Source organism: Dromiciops gliroides, chromosome 6, assembly GCF_019393635.1.
Source record: "Dromiciops gliroides isolate mDroGli1 chromosome 6, mDroGli1.pri, whole genome shotgun sequence".
Lineage (NCBI taxonomy): Eukaryota > Metazoa > Chordata > Mammalia > Microbiotheria > Microbiotheriidae > Dromiciops > Dromiciops gliroides.
In genome coordinates, this window is record NC_057866.1 from 277834032 (window position 1) to 277850992 (window position 16961).

The 16961-nt window shown below is 44.0% G+C and overlaps 1 protein-coding gene across 1 annotated transcript in view; it reads right to left on the bottom strand.

Moving 5' to 3' along the window:
* The window catches only part of PDGFRL (platelet derived growth factor receptor like), a 45735-nt gene that overhangs the window by 19730 nt on the left and 9044 nt on the right, over positions 1-16961 (bottom strand). Inside the window, exon 2 of the mRNA XM_043971772.1 lies at positions 14646-14943. Within this exon, the coding sequence (XP_043827707.1) occupies positions 14646-14943 (298 nt within the window). The remainder of the gene's footprint in view (positions 1-14645; positions 14944-16961) is intronic.

Consider the following 16961-nt stretch of genomic DNA (forward strand, 5'->3'; position numbering starts at 1 on the left):
TTTTTAATTAAGAACAGACTCGTCAAAACACAAGGAAAATAACACTCCCAGCGCCAATATGTGGGCTGTGGGAACAGGTGGCTCTGAATCCTGTTTCCAATGCCATCTTGGTCTGTCAAACCACCCACTTGTCTGGCAAAAACAAATGCCTCAGCTTCCAACAAGACACACAAGTGGGTGCCTTGGGTGTAAGCCCAGCCCCCCATCCTCAAGTCAAAACAGGAGGAAAGGCATCAAAAAAGATCAAAGAAAGAGGGGGCATAAAACTTGAGCAAGTTCAGCCTAGTGGGAGGAACACTGGTTTTGGAGTCAAAAGCCAGACGTTCATATAGTGCATCTGACACTGACTTGCTTTGGGACTCAGAATTTCCTGATCCATAAAATGGGCTCACAGATCTGACTTGTCATCAAGAAAGTACTAGGTAAACCCTAAAGCCCTATTTTATAGAACTTAGAGCAGAAATTCCTTGGAAATCCTCTAGACTAAGGCTTCTTAAATTTTTTCCACTTGCAACCCCTTTACACCTGAGAAATTTTATGCTACCCTAGATATATAGGTGTATAAAATAGGTATACATAACCTTTTACAGTTGCCAAATTTTTCACAATCTCCACATTCAGTTATGTGACCTTATATGGGGTCTCAACCCATAGTTTTAGAAGCTAGACTCCAGAACCAACAACCACATAATGTAGATGGGGCACAGGAAAGCTAAATACCACATTTCTTTAAGAAACTTGACCCCACCAAGACAACTCTGAAGGACTTATGAAAAATGCAATCCAACTACAGAGAGAGAACTGATGGTGTCTGAATACAGATTGAAGCAGAATTTTTTTGTTAGTTTCTTTTTCTAAAGTTTTTTGTTTGTTTAATAAGGACATGTTTTGCATGACTACAAATGTATAACATATTGAATTTCTTGAATTCTTAAGGGGGTGTGGGGAGGGAGGGAGGAAAAGAATGTGGAGCACAAAGTTTTAAAAATCAATGTTAAAATTTGTTTTTACATGTAATTTGGGAAAATAAAATTCTAAATTAAAAAAATTTTTAAAAAGAAAAAAGAAATTGTACTCCATATGATTGGAGATAAAATATTAAATCTTTAAAAGAAAAGAAATTGAACTCTGTTGGGCATATCTATTAATAAAAACTTTCTTCCATTGTCTTACAAATTTGTAAATAAACCAATAAATAAATCTTACAAATAAATATTTATAACTAAATATCCATTTTAATAAATAAGAAAGCATACAATCAGCAGGTCATTGGGATAGTGACCTTCCAATGCTCCTGGTCAATGCCCTTCTTTCCCCTCTTTTTCCTGCTTTCTCTACCTTTTATGTGGTTTACAACTTTCGTAGCTATAGCCCTTCCCACCCCCACCAGCTGTCCAGTATCCACATCAACTGTAGACAATAGAGCTGCGTATTTGATTACATAAAATGTAAAATTTTTTGCACAAACAAAATTAAGGTAGTTAAAATTGGAAGAGAAGCAAGTAAATGGGGGAAATATTTGTAGCAAACTTCTCTGATAAAGATATAGAATTGCTGAGATATATAGGAAGTTAATTCAAATTTATAAGAATAAGAGCAATTCTCCAATTGATAAATCATCAAATGACATGAACAGGTAGTTTTCAAGGGAAAAAAGTCTAAGCTATCAACAATCATATGAAAAAAAGGCGTTCTAAATCACTAATAATGACAGAAATGCAAATTAAAACAAACTCTGAGGTTCCACCTCATACCTATCTGGTTGACACCATTGACCAAAAATAGTAAATGACAAATGCTGGAGAGGCAATGTGGACAAGGGCACTCGTACTGTTTTTTGGTTTTTTGGTTTTTTTTGCGGGGCAATGGGGGTTAAGTGACTTGCCCAGGGTCACACAGCTAGTAAGTGTCAGGTGTCTGAGGCCGAATTTGAACTCAGGTCCTCCTGAATCCAGGGCCAATGCTTTATGCACTGCGCCACCTAGCCACCCCCACTCATGTACTGTTGATGGGACTGTGACCTGGTTTAGCCATTCTAGAAAGCAATTTAGAATTGTGTCCCCCAAGCCATTAAGCTGTGTAGATCCAGAGATGCCCCTACCAGGTCTATATACCCCCAAGAGATCAGAGAAAGAGAAAAGGGACCCATAATGACAACAATGTTCTAGCAGCTCTTCTGGTGGTGGCTAAGAATTGGAAACTGAGGGGATGCCCATCAACTGGAGAATGGCCGCACAAGTCGTGGCATATGATTGTAATGGAATGCTAGTGTGTTATAAGAAATGATGGAGGGATGGTTTTAGGAAAACCTGGGAAGGCTTATATGAACTGATGAAAAGTGAGGGGAGAAGGAGAGGAAGGGAAGAGGGGAAGAAGGCAGATCTTCATTTGGAAAATAAATTTAATTTAAAAAAAGAAAATAGGTCAAACACAGTAAACACACACATGATACAGACCCTCCTAAAGACAGCTAGCCACTCTCTCCAACACTTAAATAGGGCACCTATTATTAGGGTTCACAGTCCTCACCTTCTTTGGGCCTCATGTGACCAGTGACTGGACACCCGGATACCCACTGGCCTTCATAGCTGCTGCCCATTTGGAGCATTAGGTTTGTGGGGTTTTCTTGGGAGTTCCTGGTGTGTGTGTGTGTGTGTGTGTGTGTGTGTGTGTGTGTGTGTGTGTGTGTGTGAGAGAGAGAGAGAGAGAGAGAGAGAGAGAGAGAGAGATGAGTCTCTTTTGGTCTGTGGACCCAGGCTAGGGTGCCTACCCTTGGACCCCCTATCTATATCTATTAAGGGCTGTTTCCTCCAATGAGTCACAGAATCACAGATTTAGAGTTTGAAAGAACCTTAGAGGCCACTGAGTCAACCTCCTTCCCATTTTAGAGATGAGGAAACTGAGGCACAGAGATTTGCTCAGGGTCACGTGGCTACTAAGTGTGGGATTTGAACACATCTTCCTGACTCCAAGTCCAGAGCACCAGTCACTATACAGCCTCACTTCTCTGTTCCTGGCTGGCCAAGGACATTTTCCTTAACCTTGCCTTTGTCTGCCCTCTAAGAGGGGAGAGGAGAAGGGAGGGGAAAGGAGGGGAGGAGAGGGGAGAGGAGGGGAGGGGAGGAGAGGGGAGAGGAGGGGAGGGGAGGAGAGGGGAGTGGAGGAGAGTGGAGGAGAGGAGAGGGGAGGGGAGGAGAGTGCTTCTGCTTGCTGACAGATCCACCGGAGCTAAAGGCAGCTGTTTTCTGGGCTTGGCCTGCCTTGGTTTGTAAACACTTCCCACTGAAAAAAACAACCGATCTCTTTTTTTCTCTGAAACCCGCCCCCAGCCCAGACTCTTGAAGGATGCCTGGGAGGCCTGATAAGGCTGGACGGGAGCCCTGGAGTCTGCTTTCTGGGCCCACCCTGCCTTTGTGTGACTTGCTTGGGAGGGTGGTACAGGATACTGAAACCAACTGGAGTGGAACCCCCCAGCCAGCTGGCCAGGGAGGAGCCACGTGACCGTCCTTAAGTTGGTCTTGCTCTCTTCACTGACTTGGTCATTCTGTAATCCAGTTACTTCTGGTTGACATTCTGGAATTTTGATAGTGATAAGACTGAGCCAGCTGTAAGGTAACCTAGCAAAACTAGAAAGGGTCCCAAGGATCCATCTTGGGGAGGAAGTACAGTGACTTGGAAAGAACAGGGGGACAGCTAACCTGAGGTCAGTTTTCAGCTCAGCCTCTGACTTTCTACGCGACGGTCAGCAATATTTAGGGCCTCAATTTCCTCATCTGTGAAATGGGAATGATCATGGGGTTGTTGTGAAGAGAGCCCCTTATGAGTATCAGAGGACTACACAAATGCACTGAACAAGGTTAAACTGTTTACTTTCTTCGATGGGGAAAGGATGCATATCACCCTTTAGAATATCAAGGAGTCTACTTAGACTCAGGGTCTGGGTGTGATTATTTTGTTGAGATGATCTCAAAAAACAAATGGCAGGGTGAGAAAGGAGAATGCACTGGGAGAGAGGGAAAAGGAAGAGTAAGAATGGGGGAAATTATCTCATGAAAGGGGCGCAGAAGAAGGAGTTTATACAATGTAAGAAATGGAAGGGAATGGGCAACACCTGAGCCTCTTTCTCCTGTGAACTGGTTTAAGGAAGGAAGAATAAACATACTCACAGAGTTGGGTATAGCAATTCATCTTCCTCAGTAGGGAAGTAGCAAAGAAAGGAAGAGAACACGAGAGAGGGTGCTTTAAGAGAGGTTGTGTCAGACACTTAACACTTGCTAGCTGTGTGACCCTGGGCAAGTCACTTAACCCTCATTTTCCCACCCCCCAAAAGAGGTTGTGGTCAGAAGCAAAACAAACTCTTGAGGAGGGAATAGGTTAAAAAAAGAAAAGGGTAAAAAATAGAAAGGGAGGAAATGCTATATAAACTGAAAAAAATAGGCAAAGAAGGAGTCCCACCAAATTTTTTTCTGTGGCCTTTTCTATTTCAAATATGACCTTGAACCAGGGAAAGTCAAAAGAGAAAGAAAACTATAAACCAATTCCATAAGTGATGCAAAAATGTTAAATAAAATACTAGCAAGAAGATTACAGCAAAGTATCATAAAGATATTGTGAAGAAATTTAAGGAATAAGCACAGACAACAAAAAACCAAAACTATCACTTTTTTTGCAGATGATTTGATGGTTTGCCTAGAAAACCACAGAGTCAACCGGAAAACTAATTGAATCAATGAACAACTTTGGCATAGTTGAAGAATATAAAATAAACCCACAAAAGTAATCAGCATTTCTATAAACTACCAACAAAATCTAGCAGGAAGAGAAAGAAAATGTCCATTTAAAATAATTGCATGGGCAGCTAGGTGGCGCAGTGGATAAAGCACTGGCCCTGGATTCTGGAGGACCTGAGTTCAAATTCAGTCTCAGACACTTGACACTAGCTGTGTGACCCTGGGCAAGTCACTTAACCCTTATTGCCCTGCAAAAAAAAAAATTGCAGACAGTATAAAATATTTGGGAGTATAGCTGCCAAAACATACATAGGAACTATATGAACACAATTGCAAAACACTCTTTACACAAATAAAGACAGATCTAAGTTATTGAAGAAATATTAATTGTTCATGGGTAGGCCAAGCTAACATAATACAGATTACAATACTACCTAAATTAATTCACTTATTCAGTGCTATACCAATCAAACTACCAAAAAATTACTTTCTAGAGTGAGAAAAAAAATAACAATTTTTTTAAGGAACAAAAGGTTAAGAATATCAAGATAATCAATAAAAAATGTGAAGGGGGCCCAGCAGTAGCAGATTTCAAACTATAGCACAAATCTGTAATCATCCAAACAAGTTTGGTGCTGGGTAAGAAATAGAGAGATTGGTCAATGGAACAGTTAGGTATACATATGATATACAGAATTAAATGTGCACAGTAACCTAGTGTTTGATAAACCCACAGATCCCAGCTGTTGGGGCAAGAGCTCAGTATTTGACAAAAACTTCGGAAAACTTTTAAGGAGTCTGGCAGAAATTAGACATAGGCCAGCGTCTCATACTGTGTACCAAGATGATCTTAAAGTGGGTTCATCATTTAGGCATAAAAAATAATATCATTGAAGCAGGGAAGAAATTATATGTCAGATCTATGGAAAGAGGAAGGGTTCAAACAAGAGATAAAGAGGTTCATTGGAGGTCATGTGGATAATTTTTATCAAATAAAAATTTTTGCACAAACAAAACCAATGTAACTAAAATGAGAATAAAAGCAGGAAACTGGGGGAAAATCTTTGCAGCCAATTTCTCTGATAAAAGTCTCATTTTAAAAATATGATGGGAAACTGAGTCAAATTTACAAGAACAAGAGCCATTCCCCAACTGGTAGTTAATAGATACGAATAGGCAGTTTTCAGAGGAAGAAATCAAAGCTATCAATAGACATATTAAAAATGCTCTAAATCATTAATAATTAGAGAAATACAAATTAAAACAACTCTGAAGTACTACCTCACACCCATCAGATTAATTAAAATGGAAAAAAAGAAAAATGGCAAATGCTGGGAGGGATGTAGGAAAATAGTTATAATAATGCAATGCTGTTGGAGTTGTGAACTAGCCCAGCAATTCTGGAGAAGAATTTGTAACTATCCCCTTTGATCTAGCAGTGCTGCTACTAGGTATATACCCCAAAGAGAACAAAGAAAATGGGAGAGGACCTAACTGTACAAAAATATTTATAACAGCTCTCTTTTTAGTGGTAGCAAAGAATTATAAACCAAGGGGATACCCATCAACAAATTTTGACATATAAATATGATGGAATATTATTGTGCTATAAGAAGTGATGAAGGGGATGGTTTCAGAAAAAAAAATGAGGAAGATTTGAATAAACTGATGAAGAGAGAAATGAGCAGAACCAGGAGAACAATGAACACAATGACAATAATATTGTAATGATGATCAACTATGAAAGACTTAGTAATTCTGATCAATATAATACCTAAACACAATTCAAAAGAACTCATAATGAAAATGTTCTCCACCTCTAGATAAAGAACCGATGGACTCAGTGGGCAGACTGAAGAACTTTTTGTTCTTTCTTTATTTTTCTTCTTTTTTTTTTGGAGGGTGGGAACATGACTAATGCAGAAATATGTTTTAAATAATTATATGTATAATGGTTATCATCTTTCTTGCCTTCTCAGTGGGTGGGCAAGGAGGTGGAATGAGGTAGAGAATTTGGAACTGAAGATCAATTTTAAAAAAATATATTAAGGGGGGGGCAACTAGGTAGTGCAGTGGATAAAGCATTGGCCCTGGATTCAGGAGGACTTGAGTTCAAATCCAGCCTCAAACAATTGACACTTACTAGCTGTGAGACCCTGGGCAAGTCACTTAGCCCTCATTGCCCTGCAACAAAACAAAACAAAACAAAACAAAACAACAACAACAACAACAACAACAACAAATATATTAAGGGGGCAGCTAGGTGGTGCAGTGGACAAAGCACCAGCTCTGGATTCAGGAGGACCTGAGTTCTAATCCGGCCATAGACACTTGATGCTTACTAGCTGTGTGATCCTGGGCAAGTCATTTAACCCTCATTGCCCTGCAAAAAAAAATTAAATTAAAAATATATATTAAAAAAAAAGAAAAATGCTACCAATCTACAACTAGAGATCTGATGGAATCAGGTTGCACATTAAAGCATATGTTTCCTTTATTTTTCTTGCTTTTTTTCTTTTCCTAGAATATGGTCAATGCAGAAATATGTTTTGCATGACTTCATATGTATACTGGGTATCATATTTCTTGCCTTCTCAATGGGTACAAGAGGAGTGAAGGTAGGGAAAAAATTTGGAACAAAAAAATTAGTGAATAAATAAATTTTTTATAAAGGGGAGAATGACAGATATGTACAAAAATATTTATACCAGCTCTTTTAGTGGTGGTAAAGAATTGTAAACTTAGGGAATGCCTATCTATTGGAGAATATGTAAACAAGTTATTGTAATGTGATGCAATACTCCTGTGTTATTAGAAATGATGAAGGGGATCATTTCAGAAGAACTTGGGAAGACCTGTGTGAACTAATGCAAAGTGAAGTGAGCAGAACCAAGAGAACATTGTACACAGTAACAGTAATATTGTAATGATGATCAACTGTGAAAGACTTAGATGGATACAATGAACCACCACAATTCCAACGACTCGATGAAAAATGCTGCCCTCTTCCAGAGAGAGAATGAATGGACTCAGAGGGCAGGCTGAAGCAGATTTTTTCTTTGTATATTTTGGGAATACTGTTAGTGTGGAAATGTGTTTTGTTTGACTACACATATTTGTCATGAGTTTTATTTTTCCTGCTTTCTCAGTAGGTTGGTGGATGGAGTGGTAGGGGCAGGGAGAGAATTTGAAGCTAAAAAAAAAAGAGTAAAATGTCTGTTTTAAACAAAAGAAAGAAAATAAAAATCAGTAGCTCTGGGCAGGATGGATTGGAGTTTGGAATCAGGAGACCATTTGGAAAGCTCCTGCCCCACAGAGAGGGTCTTTGACCCCAGAGCCAGCTGTACCAAACAGCCTTCTTCCCAGGGTGTCTCCCTAACTGTGGTGTTATGAAGGAGTCATGGATTCATCACCCCAGGGTTCAAAATCCAGCTCCAGCACTCGCAGGCTGTGTGACCTGGGAGAGTCCATAAGCCTCTTTTTCTTCATCTGCAGAATGAGGCCAATGATACCCTGTAGCCTCCCTCCCCCCACCCTGCCCCAGGAGCTGAAGGAGTGTGTGGCCCACTGGAAGGCATTGCAGAAATGTGAAGTGGTCATTCTCAGTTCTGTCACTGGAGGGGTGCAGATTGGCAGGGGCTCATGCCTCTTCTCACAGCCAATGACTCTCTCCTCTGGGGGGAAGCTCCCCTGTAACAATCAGGGATGTGGGTGGAGAGCCCCCAGTGTTGCTGCCCAGCCTCAGGCTTACAAGGGTGGGCAGAGGATCCCAAGCTGGTCAGTGTCTAGGACTAGGGCTTCTGATGCCTACTCGTCCCTCAAGGCTGCACTCCTTGAGAGCCCCCATTTCAGCCTGGGGGCCTGCCAACTCTCCCTGCTGGGTGGGCAGCAAAGCCCACCTTGTTTCATGTTTCCATTCTCTCTGTGATGTTCTCTGGCATGAATCCCTCCCTAGCCATGGCCCACAGGGCAGCATGGGCACAAGCCAACCACCGATGGAACGCAAGCTATCATTAAGGATGCCTGTGACCAGAAGTAGGCCTGTGTGACAGTGCCCATGGCATAACAAGATTGAGAAGTAACCAGAGGCAGCCCCCAAGAGCATCAGGGGTCTTCCTCATCTTAGGAGAACCGGGGGAAGGCCAAGTACACAGGGCGCACAGTAGGTATTCTGGAGGCTGGATGGGAAGGCAGACCAGAACCCCACCCAGTGGGCTGGCATGAAAAGGATTGCAATCTTCCCCAGTGGAGGGCCAGTCCCCATGCTAAGGAGGATGCCATGAATCCCCATCAGTGTCACAGTAAACTCTGGTCTGGGGTCGACTCCACCCTCACCTTCCTAGCTCCCATCAGTGTCTGCTCCTGAAGAGGATGGGCTGGCTCCCAGACAGAAACCACACCTGCTTCTGTTCTCCCTGCCAGGCGAACCTCTGCCACTGAGGGCCACTGTCCTCAGAAGAGGCTGACAGCCATAAAGTAGGTCCCGATGCCATCTAGTGGGCCCTGCCCGGACATCATTCTGCAAGCTCCCAGAAACCATCAGATAACACCTGGAGGGGCCCCAGAGAGCCCTCTCCTGGCTCCCCATCATCTGTAGGGCCACCCTCTGCAACACCTATGAGGCTGCTGAATGTCCTAACCACAGAGCTCTCCCCAACCCCCCCTGCCCCAAGCTGTGTGGTCCCCATACAGTAGAAAGAAGAGGTGGCTGAATTTGGATCAGAGGCTCTGGGCTCTATTCCCATCTCTGCTGCTTCCTACTGGGTGACCCTGGGCCAGATCACTTCTCTGGGAATACTCCTCTTTAATTTGGCTAAGTCCTTTGCTCAAGGTCACTCATGACTGTTCTGTCCCCCAGGGCCAGGGCCTGCTTCCAGTGCCTTGTCCTCAGTCTCTCACTCAGGTCAGGTTGAAGCCCGGCACAGCAGAGTCCTGGCTGGACTGCCTATGTGTTGTGGCCTGTAAGTATCACAGGAATGCCTGGTGGTCCCACCCAGGAGTATGCTGGAGCCAGTTCACACTGTCTTACAAGAGCTGTTTGTTAAATTTTCGGTGGGGGGGGTGGCAAGGTGGCGCAGTGGATAAAGCACTGGCCCTGGATTCAGGAGGACCTGAGTTCAAATCCGGCCTCAGACACTTGACACTTACTAGCTGTGTGACCTTGGGCAAGTCACTTAACCCCCATTGCCCCACCCCCCAAAAAAAATTTTCGGTGTGAGCATTTACACCTTGGAAATCACAAATGCTACAAATCAGGGATTGATTCATTGATTGTCTAGATGGAAAAAAAGTGATGGAAGAAATGGTAATAATGTAGTTTAAACTTTAAAATGCCTCATGGTCTTTATAGGAGGAGCTGGTTATTAACCATTTACCAGTATTTCTCTGCCCACACTTCCCTATATTTTAAAATCAGTAAGTTAAATCCAGGTAAATTTGTTTTTAAAAAGTAAGGGGGGCAGCTAGGTGGCACAGTGGCTAAAGCACCAGCCCTGGATTCAGGAGGACCTGAGTTCAAATCCAGCCTCAGACATTTGACACTTACCCTGGGCAAGTCACTTAACTCTCACTGCCCGGCAAAAAAAAAAGTTAAGGGGATGGAATGGACAGTTTCCGCAGCTCTAATACTCTGTCAGTTTGATTAGAACTCATCGCCAGAGGCCCAGCTGGTTTGGAGTGAACACCCCACTGGCCCAAGATTCCTGGAAGATTCTGTGGATTACATTCTCACTTCTTGGTGTCCTCGGCTGCCTGGCTTGGAGGATACCCTTCTTCTGTCCCTAGCGATCCCCAAGAAGCCCCCAGGTTTCAGGGGCCCCTGGTGCTCCAGCTGGGAGGTGGGTGTGATCTGGCTCACTGGGGTGTGTTGGTGGGGTGCGTCAGCCTCCTCCTGCATCCCAGGGCTGGAGGCCTCATTTGGCTTGGTAGTTGAGAGGTGGTGGAGTTCCTTTATCCAGACAATTCCTCCTGTGCCATGAATGCTAGGGCCGTGACAAGACCTGGAGCTGGAAGGGGCCTTAGAAATCACCCAGGATAGCCCACTCGTTCTCTCCATGAAGAAACCGAGCCCCAGAGAGCAATGTGACCTGCCCAAGGTCACTCAGGGAGCAGTGACTCAGCTCTGCTGACCAGGAAACTGAAGAGAGTGGAACATCCTAGAATACCAGAGTTGGAAGAAGGTGTCCCAAGGCCAATGAGTACCACCTGTCCCGAAGCAGGAATCCTCTCTACAATAGCCCTAGCCTGTTCTTCCCCCCACCCCAGCCTGTTCTGGGACTCACTACCTCCATTGCACTTTGGGACAGCACTGATTGTTAGGGAGTTGGGGTTTTTCCCCCTGACAGCAGACTGCACTCTGTCTTCCTTACTTTCCAGGCCTCGCAGCTAATTTTGCCCTGTATTTTAATCATGCCACTGGTTAGTGGCAAGGATGAACTAGAGCTTGGGCCTTTGTAGGGGAGTGATTTTTCTGTGGCTTTCTGTGTCATTCCCACATTAAGTAGGGCATTGATAAACTGGAGAGGGTCCAGGGAAGTGCAACTGGGGATGGTGAAGGGCCTTGCTCCATGCTCTGTGAAAGTCAGTAGAAGGAAGAGATGTTTAGCTTGGAGGAGAGAAGAATCAAGGAAGCAATGAGAACTGCCTCCCAGCATCCAAAGGGCTATCGTTTGGAGCAGGGATCAGCCTTGTCCTGCCTGACCCCAAAGAGACGGGAGAACCCTGATCAGTGCGGGGAAGTAGCAGAGAGATTTAGGCTGTGTCAGGAAGTTTCCTATCCATTGCAGTCATCACAGAGAGTTGAGGGCTCCCACCCTAGAAGACCTTCCAGCAGAGACCGCGTTGTAGAGGGCTGTCTTTGTGGAGTTTATAGCGGTCCCTCCTAACTCTGTGGCTGTGGGGCAGTCCCTCCATGGCTGCTCACCCACCCGTCCCCTACGGCCAGCTTTCATTAGGGCCAGGAAACCTCTCCAGTGGCCTCTGAGGGAGGAGCAGTCAGATCTGAGAGCCTGCCTTGGCTCTGCCTATCCTGAGCAAGCTTGAGCCGCAGGGCTGTTTCTGGGGCCTTTCAGGGAGTCCATAGGGCAGCTGACCCCACTAGGAAAAGCAGCCCTGGCCACTCTGGGGAAGAACCAAGGGAAGCTGAGATCATTTAAAGGCCATGAGAAGGGGCAGTTAGGTGGTGCAGTGGATAAAGCATCGGCACTGGAGTCAGGAGGACCTGAGTTCAAATCCAGGCTCAGACACTTGACACTTACTAGCTGTGTGACCTTGGGCAAGTCATTTAACCCTCATTACCCAACCAAAAAAAAAAAATAGACTATAAAGGCCATGAGAAAAGCAGACGGGGTCAGAAAGCACTTGGCTGGCTGAGCAGTGAGAGGAGGTGAGGGCCCTGTCACCACTGGAAGCACTGGAGCCGTCTGGATGACCAGCACCCTCAGAATCGCACAGATCCCTGTCTGCATCCTGACATCCCAGGATTCCATTAACTCCCACACCAGGGAAAGTCCAGCCCTCCTGGGGCTGTTCGCCCACTGAAAAGACAGGGAGCCCAAGAAACGATTCCTTGGTGTTCATTACATGCTTCTGGCTCTGTCCTCCATGGCTGGGATGTTCTCCCTCATCACCTCCCGCCTTCAGTTCTAGTGCCTTCCCTAGGCCGATTAAGTCCGATTTATCCTGTCTCTGGCTGGTTTGTACAGGGTTGTTTTCCTTACTGTTAGACTATAAGCTCCTTGTGGGCAGGGACTGTCTTTTGCCTTTCTTTGTATCCCCGAGACTTAGTACAGTGCCTGGCACATAGCAGGTAGTTATTGTTTACTGACTGACTAAATTATACAATAATAATATGCTAAATTATACAGTAATAATATACAGTATAACGTAAATTATTTAATAACAATATAATGTTATATATAATATATACTAAATTATACAGTAATAATATGCAGTATAATGTAAATTATTTAATAATAATATAATGTTATGTATAACATATACTAAATTATACGGTAATAATATGCAGTATAACATAAATTATTTAATAATTATTATATTATGTTATATATACTAAATTATATAGTAATATACAGTATAACATAAATTATTTAATTATAATAATATAATTTATAATATAAATTATTTATTATTTATATTATTTATAATAATTTATATCATTATATTATATAATAATAATTTATATTATTTATAATATAAATTATATTATACTGACTTCTATAATAACATATAGTATACTATAAATTCAATTATATAGTAATCCCCTCAGGTTGTTTCAGGTTGTGTTAAAAATTATTTTAGAATTTATAGTAGCTGGCATTTCTTTAGCAAAGTGTTTTACATGCAATTTTATTTGAGCCTCATTGGGATTCCCATTTTACAGATGAGGAAAGTGAGGCTAAGTGACTTGCACTGAGTTGTCTAGCTAGTAAGTGTCTGAGGTGGGATTTGAACTGTGGCCTTTCTGACACCCAAGTCTTATCCACTCTGCTACCTCCTGCCTCCATAACCTCTCATGTTCTTGTAAGGGAGGCTGTGTGGCATCATGGAAAGATCGCTAAGCTAGGGGACCTGGGTTCAAACCCCACATTCTGTGTGACCACAAAGAGGCTCAATCTCTCTGAGCCTCAGGCAATATTGGGGGACTAAACCTTGAGCAAGTTAGGGAGCTGCATGGGTGGTAGGGGCCCCTGGCTCCTTGGATTGTGGAAAAGGGGAAAGGACCCATGTGTACAAAAACATTCATAGCTGCTCTTTCTGTGGTAGCAAAGAAATGGAAATTGATGGGAAGTCCATCCATTGGGGAGTGGCTGGACAAGTGGTGGTATAGGAACGTAATGGAATTCTATTGTGCCATAAGAAATGATGAGCAGGTGGATTTCAGAGAAACCTGGAAGGACTTGCATGAACTGATGATGAGTGAGAGGAACAGAATCAAGAGAACATTATACACAGTATCAACAACATTGTGTGATGATCAATTGTGATGAACTTGGCTCTTCTCGGCAATACAGTGATCCAAGACAATGCCGAAAGACTTATGGTGGAAAATACTCTCCACGTCCAGAAAAAGAACAATGGAGTCTGAATGCAGATTGAAGCAGACTATTTTCACTTTTTTTGTAGCTTTTTTGTCATTGTTTTTTTTTTCTTACATTTTTTCCTTTTGTTCTGATTAATGTGGAAATATGTTTAACATGATCGTAATGTATAACTTATATCAAATTGCATGCTGGCCTAGGAGGGGGAGGGAAGGGAGGGTGGGAGAAAAATTTGGAACTCAAAAAATATCTTTGCATGTAATTGAGAAGAATTAAAATAAATAAATAAATAAATAATTTTTAAAAAGATAACAGCCCGGGGGAGAAGCTCCCCAGTGTAGGGTCTTACACGCACCTGTGCCATGCCTTGCACATGGGTAGGTAAGGAGGGCTGTGGTCAGGCTCAGTGGCCTGTAAAGCACTTTGCAAACCTTTTGAAATGCCTGCCATTGTGGCTTGCATGTGGGAAAGATGAGGCAGATCATCCTTCTCCCCATGCCTCAGTTTCCCGGGGTGTCCAGTGAAGGCTGGTGGCCCCAGGTCCGTGGTGGCTAATCCCATTCCATTAATTATACCCTACAGTTCTCTGGCACTTCCCTCCAAACAACTGTGGACATTCTGACCTTACCTTTGTGTCTGCAAAAGCTCGACAGGCCCTCTCTCTGTAGACTCCTCCCTCCCAAATGCACTGTGAGGCTGGCAGCTGGAGAGCTTCAGGAGGGCAGGGAGCCGGCCAGAGTCTCCCTGCGCCAGCTGGTCCCTGTTTCCCTGAGGTGTCCCTCAGCCCCGCAGGCGGCCTCAGGTCAGGGGGAGCACAGAGCATGGTCCTTCCTGGCCAAGAAGGCAGCGGGCTTACCTGAGCCGGGAATCCTTGAAGATATCCAGGTACTCAGGGTAGTGCCATTCGATGGAGTTCCCCTTACACCTCAGCTCCAGGGTCTGGCCGGCGGTCAGGCTCAGCGTGGCGGCCGGCTTCTGGAAGCGCCCCTTCTCCATCACCTGCATCATGATGGAAGGTGTCTTGGGGACGGAGCCCACGGTATCCCTGTCCTTCCCTGGGGCCAGGGTGGGCTTCCCTCGCTTGTTGGTCGGCTTGATTCTGTTCTCCCCAGGCTCCTTGGGCCTCTTGATCTTGGCAGATGCTTGGTTGGCAGCTGGAGGGAGGAAAGGATGATGGGATTGCATCAGTGCCTCTCAAATAGCCAAGACCTCCCGTGGCCATGTGAGGAACAGAAGACCAGCTGGAGCCAGCCTGGCCTGTCTCAGGAGGACCCAGGCTCAGAGAGGGCTCCCCTGGAGCCGGGGCCCTTTCCTCCCCACCATGCCTGGCTCTCATCCCAGTGGGCTCCAGGGTCCACGAACACCCACTTGGCCCAACCCCACGGCCCCCAAACTGTGTCAGCTCTAGGCTGCTGGGATGTATCACAATCACAGTGAGAATCTCTGACTATTCCATAAGTCTCCACATCTGTATGGCTAGAACAGGGAGTTCTTAATCTGGTATCCCCAGACGCCCAAGGAGTCCATGGACTTGGATGGGGGAAAAAATTAGTCAGTCAACAAACATTCATTAAGTACCTCCTACTGGACAGCAACAACAATGCAAAGGAAAGAACAAGAAGAACAAATCCAAAGTGAACGCTGTCTAATTATAATGAACAAGCCTGGCCTCAAAGACAAGACTGCACCTGCCTGCCTTTTGTACGGGGGGTTAGGGGGAAGGGAAAACTCTGGGTGCAGATCAGGAAAGTGTCGGACTGGTTCATGCACCTCTGTGGCTCCTCCCCAGGAGCAGGAGGCTGGGGACCCTGCTTCCAGGGCAGCGGTGATGGTGACGTGATGGGAGGGCCTTGGAGTGACCCCAGAGTGTGCAGAAAGTCCATGAGAGGTTTTGGTCTGCTAGCCATTGGCTACAGTGGTGGAGAGAGATCCGGAGTGCCTTCAAAAGCCCCTCATCCGCCTCTCTCCCCTCATCTAGTTTTGGTGACACATTTGCATGCAAATTTGACCAGATTAATAGAAACAATGCTTAATCTGAGCCCAAACTTCCCAGAGCCTGAGGTGATTATAGGGGAGAGGGCACTCAAGGTGTTAGGGAGAAAGTTTGTGCTTTTGTTCTTCCTATATCTTCAAAGTAAATATCCCCAAGTCAAAGTTAATTAATGTTAATTGGATACTTGGAAAGAGGGTGGTACTCACTGGTACTAACAGTGGGGTTGCTGTTGTTGTTTGTTCTTGGTTCTGGAAGAAGACCATGACATGGGCAGGTGATGTCCTGACTTGCACTGAATTGGATTTAAGTGAGGGAGGGCTGTGCAAGGTCACCAGCCTCACCCTCTCCTCCAGAGCCATTTGGGTCCAGTGGGGAAATATACATCAGGATGACTGGAGATGACCCCAGATGTTTAAGGCAATTTGATTAAGTGGCCTGCTTAGGGTCACAGCTAGTAAGTGTCTGAGGTGATATTTGAACTTAGGTCCTCCCAACTTCGGGGCCAGTGCTCTATCCACTGCATCACCTAGGTGCCCCTCAGCTAATAGCAGGAGAAAAGAGATGCCCCCAAAGCCTCAAGGGCACTTGAGGATGTGAGGGGGAGATGGAGCCCAGACAGAGATACACCTGCTTCACAGATCGGTTAGTTTGGCCAAACTGCTTGCTTTTCTTTCTCTTTTATTTTTGTTACAAGGGATGGCTTCCTTGGTCAGATGGGGGAGGGATATTGTTGGAAGTGAAAACGCCTTACAATAAAATATAGCAGTTGAGTGAGATGAGCAGAACCAGGAAAACATTGTACATAGTATCAACAACATTGTGTGATGATCAACTGTTATAGACTTGGCTCTTCTCAGCAATATAATGGTCCAAGATAATTCCAAAAGACTCATGATGGAAAATGTTCTCCACATCCAGAAAAAATAGCTGTGGAATCTTGACGCAGATTGAAACATACTATTTCTACTTTTTTTTGTTTTAGTTTTTTCTTTTTTTGAGATTTTTTTCCTTTTGTTCTGAAAATTTGGAAGAAAAATTTGGAACTAGAAATCTTATAAAAACAAATGTTGAAAACTATCTCTACATGTAACTAGAAAATAATAAAATACTTTTATGATTTAAAAATGTAGCATTAAAACAAGGTTTAAAAGAACATAAAAAGAAAGCAAAAATCTCCAC